Source organism: Corvus kubaryi, unplaced genomic scaffold (genome assembly GCF_017639235.1).
Source record: "Corvus kubaryi isolate FWS band 111438036 unplaced genomic scaffold, C.kubaryi_AGA036_p1.0 37308, whole genome shotgun sequence".
Lineage (NCBI taxonomy): Eukaryota > Metazoa > Chordata > Aves > Passeriformes > Corvidae > Corvus > Corvus kubaryi.
The window spans coordinates 749468-765469 of record NW_024581096.1 but is presented as its reverse complement, the minus strand read 5'-3'; the positions used below and the strand labels follow the sequence as shown (position 1 = coordinate 765469).

Sequence of the window (16002 nt, the reverse complement as noted above, 5' to 3'; positions counted from 1 at the left end):
CCGAGGCTCTTTAGGGACCCAGAAACCCCCCAGCTGAGGTGCTTGGCTGCATTGAGGGCCTGCTGTCCGAATTAAACACCTTGCAGCAGCTGAGCCCTGCTTTCCCAAAGGGATGCCCGTTCAGGCATGAAATGGAAGAGTCTGACCGTGGAGAAGGCGCTCGGGACAGGCACCCAGGTTTGTGGAACAAGGGTGGGGACAGCCACGAAACTGCAGCAGCAGTGCAGGAGGGCAGTGCCCTCATGCCACACATCCACCACGAGCAGCTTCGCCCGCCCAGGACGGCGGCGCAGGTTTTGTCCCCTCTGCAGAGGACGCCGCGGCCCAGGCCGGGATGTGCCAGCCCAGGCAAGGCCGCGGAGGTGCGGGAGAGGCGGCCAGGCCTGCGCGCAGCGCGCCGGCCTCGGCGGCTCAGCCTCGTCCCGTGCCCGAACTTGTCGATGGGGCTATTCAGAGCGATGACATAATTACAGTTTCAATCGCAGATTAATAAGAAGTGGGGTTTTTTTAGCAAACTGTGAGGCATGCCTGAACTGGAAGGGCATTTCAGCTCCCTGCTGCCTGGGAGCTGAGGGTGCCATGCCCTCTTTGATGTCTCCTGGCACGGAGGTGCTGCGAAGACCGGCACTCAAGTCCCAGCTGCAACTCCCCTCCCCACTGTGTGCTCTCCTTCAGCTTTCATCTCCAGCACTCACTTGGGCAGTGGGCGTATAAATGGAGAAGCCATCCCCAGCCTCTAAATTAAACAAATTCTGCTGGTGGAGGAAAGTCACTCCAGATGCCACCAAAGGCACAGGGGCTGATAACTAGGAGGAAGGGGAAACTGAGGCAGAAGCAGTTTGCCCAAGGTCGTTCAGAGAGTTTCTGTGACATGTCAAGCTCAGGGATGCACCTGGAAGGCTGCAGAAGCAGGAGGAGGTGGCAGAGTGAGGCCACCACGGACTATGGACCACTCTGTAACTGTGAGATGAGAGAGGGATGACACCCGTGGGCCACATACCAAAACCCGAGTTTATAGTCCAGCTTTTAGGGTTCTGGGTCAGACCCTGAGATACAATGCTTAAAGCAAAACCAGAGAGGGGCAGAAATTGTTGCTTCAGGGAATGATGGATATGTAAGGGAATATATCAATTTCCACCACAACTTCTTGTCTCTGTGCGAGATCCCCCAGTTTTCCTCTTCCCCCAGCACTCAGCCTCAACACAGCTTACTTGGACCAGCTGAATCTCTCACATCATTCCAGTTTGGATGTTTCAGTGCCTGATGGAGGAGCTTTTGCACACCCTTGGGCATGTCAAACTTGGGTCTGTCTGTCAGCTACTCCCAGCAGGAGTCCCAGAGCCCAGCCAAGCCCTGCCAACCAAACTACTTAAAAAGAAAAAAAAGAATCATCCACATCCTCAGCTGACTTAAAAGTCATGATAACTCCTAATAACCTTTTTTTCCCCTCACCTATCCAGGCTCCAAGTCTTCATCCTGCACTTGTCAAAGTTCTGCATTCAGAGGACTGGAGAGTTGTGCTTTCCACTTTCTTATTCTTACATGACTCCTGAAGCTCACAGATGCTTGTGAGACCCTGGTAGCCAGTCAGGAGACAAGCAGGGTCCACAAATGGGAACCTTGTATGGAGCTTCAAAAAAGCAGATGAGACTTTGCAACAGAAATGTATAACCAAGGTCTGCTGCTGTTCCTCCTGGTCTCATGTTGACCACCTCCACTTTCAGGTCACTTTGAGACATTCCTCATATTCTGTTTTATCATTATCCGGTGCCCCTTATTGCTCCAGCTGAGGTTGTTTTACTGGACTCCTCATCTCCCCTGGAAGGAGATGGGTATATTTGAAGATGCTGAGCTCTGAACACCAAAATCACTCTGGCTCCATCTCCCTGGAGTTTCCCAAGCTACGAGCAGGTCTGTATCTGAGATCAGTTTCCTCTGACAAAGCCAGTCCCTATCTAGGGATCTGTTTTCCTGCAACAAAAATATGCCCCAGGTGAGAAATTTGCCTCCTGAACTCAGTGTGACCTCCAAGAGCTAAAAGGCTTTGGATTAGGAGCATTGAGTTTGACTGTGCTGAAAATCAATCCAAACCTGGAGCCTCGCTGCTGCCAAGAGTGGTGATGCATCTCTGTAAAAAAAAAAAGTCCCAAGAAAAGTTATTTTTATAGTATATACACTGAAACACCAATGCTGTCCCAGTCCAGCAGTCTCTTTCAGTCTGGATGCCTCCAGGGAATGATCCCAGCTGGGGGTTGAAGTCCCACTGTCCTTCACTCCATGGGCAGCAGACAGAGCTGGCAGCTCCTCCAACTAGGGATGCTGCCGCATGGGTTTTTTAATCTTCAACTGCAGCCTTTTGTCCCCAGAAAAATCCCTAAAAGAAAAAAAGAACCTGAAGGGTTAAAGTAGCGCTGAAAGTTTTATGAGTCCAGGCTGCAGATGTTGCAGGCAGGGAGATGAAAGCAAACCCTTCCACCCGGTTGTGGAGGCTGTAAGCCCTGAACAGCCCATCTGATGGAGGCAGTTCCCTGCCTCCAGCCCCACTCCACGCTGTCTGCTGGCTGGAAGTGGTTCTGCTGGTGAGCCCACAAGCAACACATCACTGCACGAGGCCTCTCCATCCCACTACTCGCTCTTGATCAATTATTAAAACCAGAAAATTCTCCAACCACGAAATTCATCCCAGCTTCCCCATGGCATGCTGGGCTGGAAGAACCAAACCACAGGGCCTGAGCTCCCAGGGAAGGAGTAAATACCACTTCCAGCAGGGCATTTTGGGGTGCTGGACCATCTCCAGGGGTTTGGTTTTGTTTGTGCCAGTGTTCCCCTGTGGTTCCTGCAGCCATCCCAGCTGAGCAACCTGCCCACCCACTGCTCTGCAGGATTCCACCACCCTTCAGGAGGTTGGTTTACCTTCTTTCACCTTTGTCAGGTCTGGTTTCCACTTTCTTTCACTGGACCCCTTTTACAACACCTTCATTTTCTAGTTTCCTCCTCTCAGTCTTGGCTTACCTTGCTGGTGAGAGGCAAAACTTGTTTTCTGGCCCATTTCGCACTGGAGATTGGCTCCAAACTGAGCTAACAAGCTTTGATAGGTGTGGTACTGGAGCCCAGTTATGTCCCTTCACTGGTTGACGGTTGGGAGCCTGAGCTGTCCTGTCCCTTTCTTTGCGGCATGTCTTGTGCAAAACAGATATCTTTGGGGTTAGAATGTGTTTTTTCCTATTTTAAGCATATTCATGCTGACATTCTCATCTGGGCAGCTGCAGGGAATAACAAGAGACCCCCCTCAGCTCTCACACAACAACTCCCTGGAGGTCTTTGGTGGTCCAGCTCCAAACCAGAGTACGGACATGCCCCAGAATAACTTACATATTTGCTACAGGGCAGAGGATATAAATACATCCATGGTAATGCCAGGCCTATCGCCTCGACAGCAAAATTAGTACTTAGTTCCTTGCAATATGTGGGATTTTTTTCCCTTTTTCCCATGCGTGTTGTAACCCTGGTAACCGACAGCACCCGCACCGACGTCTGACTCGCACTGCTTTGTTCCCGTCTGGTACGAAAAAAGGCTGCAAACACTTCACCACGCTGAAAGCTAATGAAACCACCCAGATCTGACTCTCAGAGCTGATCTGAAACCCAGCAGGCCTATTTTGCCCTCCCTTCAGCCCTGACCCTGCTCCAATGCAAGGGATGGAGCCAAGAGCCTTGAGCACCTGCCCGCAACATCGGGTTCAGCTGAGCTCAAAGGGGCTCAATACCTCTTGGCAGAAGGAGTTCAGAGTCCCCACAATCTCCCGATGATGCCTACAGGCTGAGCTGTGTGTGGAGGGTGCAAGGGGATCTTTAACCTCTTGTTTCAGCCCAAATGTAAATATGTCACTATTGCAGATGCCACCAGGCATGCACAGGCTGGGGACAGGAACACCAACACCCCCCTGCACAGGGAGTCTTAACCACTGAAGTAGATTTGTGCCCCTGCTCAGCACTGCTTTTCCTTGCTCACCAATCCAGTGAGCATCCCAAAAGCCCAGACACCAAAGCACCATGCCCCAGCCCAGAAAAAGCACACCGTTGTTCCCACCACAGGGTCCCTTGAGGAGGATGAGTCACAGCACAACTTGAGCTGCCTCTGCTGCAGGACAGCTGCTCATTCAGGTCTTCTCCCTCCATCCAGCCTTTGCTGGTTTTGGAAGAGCGAATTCACTCTCAGATTTCCGCCACATTTCCAGACTTGATGAACCTTGTCACCAGGTTCAGGAGACATTCAGAATCATAGAATTGTCAAGGTTGGAAAAGACATCCAAGATCATCAAGTCCAGCCATGTGTGCAGCTGACAGCCAGATGTAGTGTGTGAGCACTGGAGCCTCTTGGCTTTCAGAAACCAGACTGTCTAAAAAAAAAAACCCAAGAGGATGGTCAAATTCATCACCAGGAGCACTTTGGCAGTTTATGGTGGTGATCCAGTAGCATGACAAGAGGAAACATCCTGGGCTTTTCCACTGAAGCTGATGACAGGGACCTTGGCTGGTAAGCATTACACAGCAGTGACTTCCCCATTAACCACAACAGCCACCAGAGGCTCTCAAGTGTTTCGGGGTTTTTTTCATTTCATCTTTAAGCCACACAAAAATTTGTACAATGAGTCGCTGGAGAGGCTGGGAATGTGCCTCTGCCTCCTATGTGCAAGGCTGAGCAGGGCTCCTGCCAAAGTCTGGTGACACAGTGAGGTCACAGGGGACAGACCTCCCAACCATAAGTTGTCTATTCAGCCATGGTTGTTCAGGTCCAGTCCTGGCTTTGCTGTCCACCCCCCAGCACATCACCTCTCATTGCTGCTTGGTGCAAGGTCTGTAAAAAAGCCTGGTCCAAAAGAGCTCATGTGAGTCCATGGTACTGCACAGATAAATGGCATGGGAGAAGCTCCATCTTCACTTCTTGCTCTAAATATTTCTCACAGTTGGTTGTCCCAGCCCATTCTAACCTCCTCCCTTAAACCCCTAGATGTGTGCCCCCACCCTGGCATCTTCTGTCCAACATGTGCCCAATAAACCAGGGTTAATTTTTAAAAGCATGTAGACAACACAAAGAAAATGCTGTTTCCTTGTATGGGTGTGCTTTATTAATTCCTCTTAAGCCAGTTTTTTACCAATTTTCCTCCACAAGCCCTTTCAGGGGATAGATAGATAGATAGATAGATAGATAGATAAAAACAGAAATACCCAGATGAACTACCATTTGCAAGCTGAGGTAAAGTCCACTGGAGCAACTTTACACCCGTGAAAGCACAACCAGCATAAAGAATCAGCTTTTCCAAGGATTCATGGATTTGAACTGTCTGGAACAGCCGGCCCATAACCACCACATGAGGGCTGCATGGGGAGGAGGACCCATTCCCTTCAGGCTTGCAGACAACCCACAGATGCCTCGGGGAGGGTGGGGAGTGAGCCAGATCCTGAGCATCACCGGACACTGGGATCATGGCTCTGCACCACCTGCAAATGGTTTTCCTGTGTGGAAACCCAAGATCTGAAGAGGGTGGAATTTTATCACCTTCCCTTGCAGTACATCAGCAGTTGACACTTCGACAGTATTTCAAGTATGATTTAGGACAAAAATTGCATTGTTTGACCCTTCTTTATTGCACTCTTCAATTACTGCTCAGCAACACTGGGAAAAAAGTCCCTGCTGTGCTGTAATTTACCATGTTGCAGTGTATCATTAGAAGATTCAGCACTTTTGATTCTGGAGCTGTGGTGCAAAGCAAAAATACAGTTAACAAGAACACACTGATTTCAGTCATCCCAGATTTCCAGAGAAATTCCTTTCTAGGAAGGAGAGGAGGGAGACATGTCCCACCATCCACTGGGAAATCTGGACTTCAGACTGTCTCAACCACCTCATGTCTGAACCTCTTAAGCAGATGAGATTTCTCTAAGGTGATTTCCAAGGAGGGAAGAGTGGAATCCACCGATAAGCTGTACAGAGCACAATGATAGCTGAGGTCCCAGGGCCACCATTGCTCTGCTGGAAGATGTCCATAAGGCTGGGGTGTGCCTGAATTTAGGTGCTGGAGGCTTGAAGCTAGAAGGGCATCATGTCCAGGAGTGACCTGCTGGCTGGACATCAGCGCTTTCATTTGGGAAGTATCTGGCTTTGTCCTTGTCTACAGCTCCTTCATCCGTGTTTCTGCTCAGACCAGGTTTACACCAGGTCAGCACCTTGCCTTCTGTGGCTGCAGTTTTTCTGAGCCCTAAAGATGGAATTACAGAACTGGCAAATGCTTGACAAGGGGAAATTCTCCCTTGCTTAACCTCCAGTCTCTATTTTAACCTCCCACTCGCCCCACAGCCACCAGCCCCAAAGCTGAATGAGTGAATGGGGACACATATGAAGTGGTGCTCAGCATCCTTCTGTCGTGTTCTTTTTTTTGTGTGTGTGTGTGTGTGTGTGTGTTGAATGAGGGCTAAAATTAGCTCAGCAGGAGGTGAGGGCTGGAACATTTTAACGAAAACTGTCATAGTATTGAAAAGCCATAGTTTTGCTGATTATTTCTCTGCTTTCTTACTGCGAACAGCATTGCCTGGCCTTTTATTTTGACAGATGAATGCAAGCAAAGATCTTATAGAATAAAGTGATCTGCCAGGCTTTTCATGTCTCCAGACGATTTAATATTTGACCTGGAAAGGCATGTCCAGCTGAAGGTTGTGCCAGCTCAGTGTGTTCCAGCCCTGGCCAGGGGGAGTCACATAGGGCAAGATGTAAAGGGGGGGTTGTGGGGGATATCCCAAACCTTCAGTGCATCCTGCAAATGATACAATAGCCCACCAGCACTGCACCCATCCTGGGCACATCTCCGCAGACAGACTCTGGCTTTGCTGGATCATTTTTCCTCTTTGTATTGTCACAGAACAACAGAACAGTTTAAAGCCCCTCTTGTTCCACCCACTGCCATGGGCAGGGACACCTTCCACTGCCCCAGGTTGCTCCAAGCCCCATCCAACCTGGCCTTGGACACAAGAGATCCAGAGGCAGTCACAGCTGCTCTGGGCCCCCTGGGCCAGGGCCTGCCCACCCTCACAGACAGCAATTCCTTCCCAAGATCCCATCCAGCCCTGCCCTCTGGCACTGGGAAGCCATTCCCTGGGTCCTGTCCCTCCAGGCCTTGTCCCCAGTCCCTCTGCAGCTCTCCTGGAGCCCCTTTAGGCCCTGCCAGGGGCTCTGAGCTCTCCCTGGAGCCTTCTCTTGTGCAGCTGAACACCCCCAGCTGTCCCAGGCTGGCTGCAGAGCAGAGGGGCTCCAGCCCTGAGTACTTTTGTGACCCGATGTATTTTGGAAAGCTGCTGTGAAAAGTTTGTTTAGGGGTAGAGTACTTCCATCCCTTGCTTTCAGCTCTCAGGATGAGCAGCTTTTTGTAACCTCTGTACCTCACAAGTGGAAGTCCTGGAAAAAAGGAAGGCTAAATGAGTTGGTTACATCCCATGGCCTAATGAGTGGGGACAAGAATCAGATCTTAATTCAAAGGACAAAGACATCTATGCTACAATTTGGCTTCAGGGCCTTAACCACAGGGATAGAGTGTGTACCTCATGGAACAGGGTGAAAACAAATGAAAACATCTCTGCAATGCAGAGTTTTGTGTGTGTCCATGTGGCTCATTTGGTGCCATACCTCAGGTTCAAAGCTATCATCTCATTTCTTCTGGGTTAAGACCCAGCAGCACAGCTTGGAAGAGGGAGAAATACAAGTGAACCAAATATTCTTTATCTTTTGGTTAATCCATAGTAAAACCCACCCAGCTGTGGCTGCCCCATCCCTGGAAGTGATACAGGCCAGGCTGGACAGGGCTTGGAGCAACATGGGATAATGGAAGGTGCGCCCTGCCCATGGCACGGAGTTGGAACTAGCTTAAGGTCCCTTGCAAACCAAATCATTCTATGATTTATCTGATTTCTGTGGTTCTTAGACAGCTAGCTGTAACCCCAGCATGATCCTATACCTGGTCATATATCTAGATTTGGAGTGCTCTTTCTAACCCCAGGTCCCTGCAGCCCACACAGACCTGCTCACGCAGATCAATGCTACAAAAACTCAAGAGGAGTCAGTTTTGTGAGGAAGTTGTCAGCTTCATCCTTCGCCTGCAGTGCCTTTGATGGTGTTCCTGGAGCTTCTGATACCTGTCATCACTGCTAGCTTGGCCACTGGACCACTCAGGTATCTCTTGATTATTGGATAGTTCACATTTGGTGGCTCAGAATGGAAATGAACCAAATTGCAGCATAGATTGCATTGTTTCATCTCCTGCCCTCCCAGGTGTGTTGTAGTGCACATCTAGGAAGACAGGATGGGTGCATCCATCCTGCCTCAGATTTCCGTGCTGATTCCCACCTGAAGGATGAGGAGAGAAACTGAAACTCACCCATGATCAAAAGCCGTTTTGAAGCTGGTTCATGGATCCGGCTGAAGGCACAGTCCATTTGGAGACAACCAAATGCTGCGTGTCTGTAAATCCCCCTGGGAAGGACACATCTGTGCTGAACAGAAGGCCCAGCATCGAGCTGATTATCACAGAGACTGACCTGCTAACATGCCCACCCACCCCCTGGAGGACAGCAGAGGCTGAAGTCACATTCCTGGGGTCCAGGCACTTTGGTAGGGTGGGAGCTCACAAGCCCATCTGGACATTCATCTTGTCCATGTTCTTCAGACTACAAGGGCTCTGGTGGTTTCCACTCAAGCTCCTGCTCCCCGGAAGGCAGGAACAAGCTATAGGGACTTGCCACGTGCAAGGGGGATGGGGAGCACGGAATGCCTGAAGGCAGGGTAAGGGGGCCAAAAGGAACAAGCACGTTTATTTCCAGAAGCATGAGAGGTAAAAGGGGCAGGAAACAGCCGAGGAAAACCCAAGGGAAGGCCTCCACAAGTTTTCCTCCTCACCTGGTGGCACAGACCACCTGTGTCCCAGCACAGAGCACAAGCTTGGCCCAGTATTTCAGAGACAGGGACGGGGTCAAACAGGAGCTGTGTCCCCAGTACTGGGGTTCTTTCAGGCTGAAGTTAAGAGAAATAGGAACAACAAAAACAACCCCAGCAGATTTTGTGCAGGCAGTCCCTCCAGCCTTGGGCTGGCGGGGTGCATCCAAACTGGGGACCCAAAAGCCGTGTGCACCGAACCAGGCCAGCGGAGCCCAAGGCTCAGGATGATACCACCCAGGTGTTACCCACCCCAGAGAGGCCCCACACAAAACTGGGGGGGTGCTCCCACCACTGACCCCACACAGCACTCACTCAGAGCAGCATCTCTCCAGTCCGCCTCATCCACACCACAAAAAAAGCCACTTGGCACAGTTTTGGGATCAAGTGTACATTTTTATTTTTTAATGGAACATAGACTCCTTTAGAAAAAGAAACATTCAGCTGGATGATAACACCCATAGAAAAAACACCAATCTTGTGTTCTCTTTTTTTTTTTTTTTTTAATTTGGCATTTGTTATCTGCATTTATATTAAAGCAAAGTGCATCTTTCTTACTTTTTTTCTTGTTTATACACATTGCACAATACATAAATAATGATGCTTATAAAACGTCTTTATATTTACAAGTAATAATATATTTATATATAACATAAAATACATTTTTTTTCTTTAATAAATCTCAGGGTTTTTTAAGGAGTCCTTTCTTTTTTGTGGGTGTTTTTCCAAAGCACTACAATGCTAAAGTTCCAAGAAGAATGCTCTCTTGTTCAATTAAACCTTTATATTTAGAAAAATAGCTTATGTTAAGGTCTAAACATGCTCATTGAGCTAAGAACAGTGTAAAAGTATCATACTCGTGTATGAATTCAAGAAGAAATGAAAGCACAACTGCATTTCCAGATAAGGTGGTACCTGGATAACCTGATCTAAGCAGGTTACAACACACCAACTATTGTGAACACTTTTTCTCTTGTTTTTCCCACTTGTTTTTCTTTAGTTTTGTTTTTATTTATTTTTAGGTTTAGAATTCTGTCACTTCAAATCTCAGCTCAAATGATCAAGCACAGGCCATGCCCGAAGTCCCCCCACTGTTGTTTTCTCCCCTTACATCAATCCACGATCATAAAAAACATAGAAAAAGCAGTGGAACAATGAACACAGTGACAAGACATGAACCCAGCAACAAGAGAAACACAAAAGGTCAGTAAAAGACCTGTCTGGGAAGGTTTTGCACCATCCTTCGGCGGCAACGCGGGGTTAGCACTGCTGGGGAAGGGGTCTCGGTGTCACCGTCACTGGGAAGGTGGTGCGTACAAAAATACAGTCACCTTGTTATGTTGTCCAAGAAAAGGAGCTGTAACATAGAGCTAGTGGCTTTCAAATCCATCGATCCCCATTGGATAATCCTTTTGAGAGGCGTGAAGTTATTATCTCATGTGATCTATCCCCACTGCACCCTTCTCTCGCCCTTGTGAGAGTTATTGGTCATTCACACTTTTAAAAAATAGATATATTTATCAAAATACCCCAAAGGCAAAAACAACAAAAAACAAACAAAAAAAAAAAATCTTTCATAAGCTATTTCTCAAAACGAGGAAGGGTGAACAAACGAAACAAAACAAAAAAAACAAAAAGTCTGCACGAAAAGCAAGCACTCAGAAGGAAGTAATAGCAGCAAAGTAGTATAGATGGCATGAGTTCACTCTGTCTTGAGTCACCGGTTGTTGAAAATAACCTCCAACCAGCAGGGGCAACTGCTGATGAACTGTCTCGTGTAGCACTGGCCCCAGCCTTTCACAAAGCTGATCTGCACGGTAAATCCGGTCCATGGCTGCTGCGTGAACTCGTGGTCGTTGGGTCTCTGCAAGGTGTATGCCTTCTCGTAGTCAAAAGCCTTGATGGAAAACCCTGGGAACACTTTGTGAACCTGCAACGTCCTGGAGTCGGGGTTGTCCAGTGTGGCCGACTTGATGAAGATGGGGTAACTGCTGCGGTTGTACACCCACACGCCGTCCACTTCCTTGGTGAGCTGGATGCCGTAGCCAATCTTGCTGCGGACCTTCTGCACCAGCTGGCTTTTGTTGTCTGAGTTGAGCTGTCCGAGGCAGAAACCATTCCCCTGAGGTAGATCATAGAAGATATCCAGGGAGGGCTCTTGGACAGAGTACAGCCGACCCACGCGTGTCTTCTCTTCCCAGTATGCCACCACACACCAGTGTGACCTATCCCCTGGCTCCTGAAGAACTTGAGAATCTGCAGAACAACAGAAAAAAAAAAAAAAAAAAAAAGGAGTGATTTAGCATCAAGGGAATTTATACAAACCAAAAGAAACGCAGAACAGGCAGGACCTTGCTTGTCCATGCCTTCACAATCTTGTCCACACATACATCAATGTCCACAGTGAACCCACTGTTTCCAAAAGAACATTTCCAGGTTTGCGGCACTCCTGTGTTGTTCCAGTGCCTCGTTCTAGTTGGATTTATGGGTCCTGAATCACCAGGTCCACCTTCCCAAAAGTGGCTCCAGGCACAACAGCAGCCCCAACGGCACAGTCACCCTCACCCACACCAGGACCACCTCCAGTGCCAACAGGAGAGGTGAGATGCTCATGCAACCAAACACCCAAACCCCCTTATTTTCACCCACCAAATAATGGATGCATTTCCATGAACAATCTACTGTGCACAGACACTGAAAAAAATGAGGTGCTGCTAAGAAAACCACATTGAAAGTCACCCCGTGGGACCAGAGGGGACAAGAACTTGACTGCTCTGGTTCATGGGGCTTTTCCCTGCCTGCAGGGCCAGAGTGATGGATGTTATGGGCACATCAGATGACACCCTACACCCATGGGAAGCACTAAGAGATAGAGGGAACCAAAAATCTCACACGTGTTAACAAAAACAGTCTAAAAACTTGCAAAAAACCATAGAAATTCATTGCTGTAGCCCTTCTCTCAACTCCCTTTCCCATAGTTACCCCATGCAGCATGGCTATGATGTAGGAGGAAAAAGCAAGGCAGGAGGAGGGAAAAAAATGTGAGAAAGCCCCTTTTCCTGACAGAGGATCCCAAGCAGCCTGGCGCTGCTCAGCGGGTAATTCCTTCCAGCCTCAGTAGGCATGTTAAGACCTGGGAACTATTCATCTCTATAATAGTATTAAAGAAAAAAAAAAAAAAATCAAGCTGGGAATGCAAGTTAGTGAGCACTACCAAAATAATCCCCTGAACTATGGGAGAAACTCCTGGAGCTGGGATGGTGGGTGACCCAGCAACTCAAAGCTCTTCCTGCAGCCCTCCCCCTAAACCCACCCTCCCCAGGGCAATGTGCTGGCTGCCTGCTCTCTCTATTTTTTGCTATTAATAAGCCCATTTTCCCAGTGCAGGCATTTTCCTCCCATCTCGTTCAAGCCCTGCACTGTGCTTTTAAGAGAAGAGGGGAAAAAAAAAAAAAAAAAAAAAGCCCAGCCACACACTTTTAATTTCCTCATTTCTATGCCAGCGAGGAAAATATTTCTCCAGTTGCTGGAGGCAGCTACTAAAAATGGGCCTGACTGTGTATGCCTCAAAACAGGGACCCTCATTCCCAGGTTAAACCAGGGATGGGGGTTATGGTCATGCTGGGGTGGTCCCTGGCACAGCATCTGTCAAGGTGCACCCCAGTTTGTCCTTCCACCTCCCTTTTTTGGTGCCTCACAAGACTTTGCTGTGGGTAACTTTATGCGCTGCTGAAACCTGGCACTGAGGAGGGGCAGGGTGGGCAGTTTGGGTTGCCTCCCCACAAACCCAAATGGGGTGCCCTCCACGCAAAAGTGCATCCAGAGGGGCAAGAAACACCCCCAGGGTGGAGCTTCCACCACCTGCCTGAGGGACAGAGGAATATGGGAGGGATGCTTCTGGATCCAGAGGAAGGATGCTCCTGCATCCAAAGGAGGAACTCTGTTGGCCACTCACCACCTCCCTCCTTACTGTTGGCCTGCTGATGATATTCAGAGCCTTTTGGGTTTTGTTTTACAGCAGCTGAGGGAATTTTGGAGCCATTGGACCCCTGATGAAATTCCTATAGGTTTTTCTCAATTTGAACATAAAAGCATCCCTTTCAGGAGGTGGCAGGGGGAAGAAGAGGACTTTTTCACCTGGTATTTGTGCTTGCATTAGTGAAGACCATGTAACAACTAGCTCACTGCTGCTTACAGAGAGCTATTTAATTGCTAAAACATTTAAGGAAACGAAAAAAAACCAAACCTACCAATAATAAAAAAAAAAAAAAAAAAGCAGAAAACTGCCTTGGCGATGAATGAACAGACCTTTATGGAGGGCTGGAAGTTCATGAATGAATCCCACTAGCTTTTTGAATGACATGGGGTGACCAGACCTCAAGGACGAATCTTAGGTAATCCGGGATGTTTGGGTTTTTTTTTAAGGAGCTGATGCCAGCACACAGTATAAATATGCCAGAGCCTCTTCCGTTTGCGGGCTTCGGCTGTTGACTGCATGTCTAGTCAAAAAGCCATGAGAATACAAGGGAGAGCTCAGATAAACAGGTTCAGGCCTCCCTGCCAGCCACCACCAAAGCCTCTTTTTGCTGCTGTTGGGACCCCGGCAGAGCCCCCTTGCTCCCACCCGCCCCCCTGGTTCTGGCATCCGCCAGGAAAAGGGGTGGGAAAAGCGAGTGGCATCACTCAGGCAGGAGAGGAGGTGGCAGGAGAGAAGGAAAAAGTGACTCAAGAGACGCTTCCTACAGTGACAGACTTCTTTTTTTCCTCCCAAAAGGCTTTTTTTGGTGGCAATAATCACGGATCTGTGCAAATGAAGCAAACAGAAGTATTATGCTCAAAAACACCCTGCTGGGTTCACCCTGTGCAACCTGGGGTCATGGCAGGCACCCACCATCCAGCTCCCATCTCCGCCTGCGGCAAACTCACACAAAAACCCAGATCCCAGGAAAATTCACAGCCACATCCTCCTCAACACATCCTCGTGTGCGACAGCCCATAGACAGCTGCAAACCCTTTGGGATCCCTGTTTTGAGTTAAAAGCATCGTTTTTACGAGCTCCTCGGAGCAAACACGTCCCTTTCTAAATGCTGGAAAACTCCCAGCAAACTGGGAGCGTTCCCATATCCCAGCAAACAATGATAATATTTAATGCTATAAACATCCGCGCTATTATTTCGTTATTAAGGATCCCTCCATTTGCTGCTATCACTGGGTTATTAGGATTTTCCATGGTTTCCATTACAGCCTGCCTTGAGGCTCTGGCAGCCTCCCCCCGGCGCCTTGTGCAAGCTCATTGTCAAGAAACAATAGTATAGAAATAACTGAAAATAAAGTGAGTTTGCCCTCAGGAATTTAGGGAATTAGTTGTATTGATCACTCTTAGTCAGGTCTAGAGATTCACACTAGTTCCTCATAGAGGGGGGAAATCAAGGCAATACCCCAAAGGCCCTGGGGTAACATGTTTTGTAATTTTGGTGCAGATGGTTCATCAGCAGTGATGCCCCAGAACAACCACATTACAAAATATCCCGTTCCCACTGGAAAACTTTCTTTTTGCCACATTTTTTACACCTTCCTGGATTTTCCTGAGGGGCTGCCCCAATTTTGCCAATGCATCCATTGTCCTCCATAGAAGCATCATCCCAGCTAATTCCCAACACACCAATCAGCACAAGAGGCTCTGAGGTTCCCCACCACTTGCCTTGACCCTCACAAACTTCAAGTCCTGCCTGAAATTGCTCAATAAAAGACCACAGTCAGGATTTCTGCACACTGGGGGTGCACATGCTGTCTGTGGGCTCAGGGCATGATCCTGCTCCTCCTGAAAATGCTTCATCCGTACAGAAATCCTGGGCCATGGGATAACAAAGCAATAACCCCAAAAAACTGACAGCTGCAGAAACCAAAGAGGTCAAGAGACAGCAGAGGGTATGGGACATTCACACCACAGAAACACCCAAATTTATCAAGTCCCACACTTGGTTTTTCCAAGCTATGGCAGAAGGACTCACATCTCCCACTGCTTGGCGAGATATTTCTGGTGTGGCTTTTCTCCTCATCACATGGTGAGTTTTAACTTGATGAAAGCATGTCATCCATACTTTTTCTTTCCAAGCTCCAGCAGTTTTATTAGGAATTTGGGAAGAAAAAGTTCTTTTTTTTTTTTTTTTTTAATTCACAAAGAAGCAAAGCATTTTAGCAAAATTGAATTTAGAAAGCAATAATAATAAACTAAAACAACACAGCTCCTGTCCTGGGGTTGTTTTAGATCTCTGTCGTCCTTCAGATCTCAGCCTTGTCCCAGTGCCAGGTTCATGAATGTAGAGGGGAGCTAGGCTGGAGATCTTTTGGTTTTGTTCTGGTTTTTTTTTTAGCTAAAGGTTTTCCTATAGTCAACCAGCCTTGAAAGAGAAGAGCAAGTTTAGCACACACTGAGTTATCTGACCTGCCAGGACTGCTCCCAGCTGACCACGTCAAGGGCTGTTGAAATTATCAGCAGTATCTGTGATAACAACTCACTGCTGAAAATGGCAATAAAATAGCCTTCCTGATGAGGATTTTAAAAGCATGTAATTGGATCTTTCATCAATGACATCAGGATTAGAGGCAAATTAAACTGTCCAACAGTAGAAGTGTTCTGAACCACGTATGTACACTTTTTCTAATATATGTGCATATACATTTATTTTTCAAAAGAGCAGTTTTTATCCTGGGCATCTTCTCATGACCTTCCTAAACTTCTCACCATCTCACCCCCTCCTCTCCCTAATTCCTGGGTCTGGATTTCCCAACAAACATCAACCCTGGCACAATACTCACTATATGAGCATCTACCCTGAACTACTAACAAAAGTCTCCTAATTTAAAAAAAAATCACAGGATGGTTTGGGTTGGGAGGGACCTTAAAGCCCCTCTTCTTCCACCCACTGCCATGGGCAGGGACACCTTCCTCTATCCCACATTGCTCCAAGCTCTAGCCTGGCCTTGGACACTGCCAGGGATCCAGGGGCAGCCACAGCTGC

At 48.1% G+C, this 16002-nt stretch overlaps 1 protein-coding gene across 2 annotated transcripts in view; it reads right to left on the bottom strand.

Annotated features, from left to right (window-relative positions):
* Positions 1-9355: 9355 nt before the first annotated feature.
* The window catches only part of SMAD7 (SMAD family member 7), a 27072-nt gene continuing 20425 nt past the window's right edge, over positions 9356-16002 (bottom strand). For both annotated transcript variants that reach the window (XM_042028191.1, XM_042028192.1), the window contains exon 4: positions 9356-11236. In XM_042028191.1, coding sequence (XP_041884125.1) covers positions 10698-11236 — 539 coding nt within the window. In that variant the 3' untranslated portion in view covers positions 9356-10697. The remainder of the gene's footprint in view (positions 11237-16002) is intronic.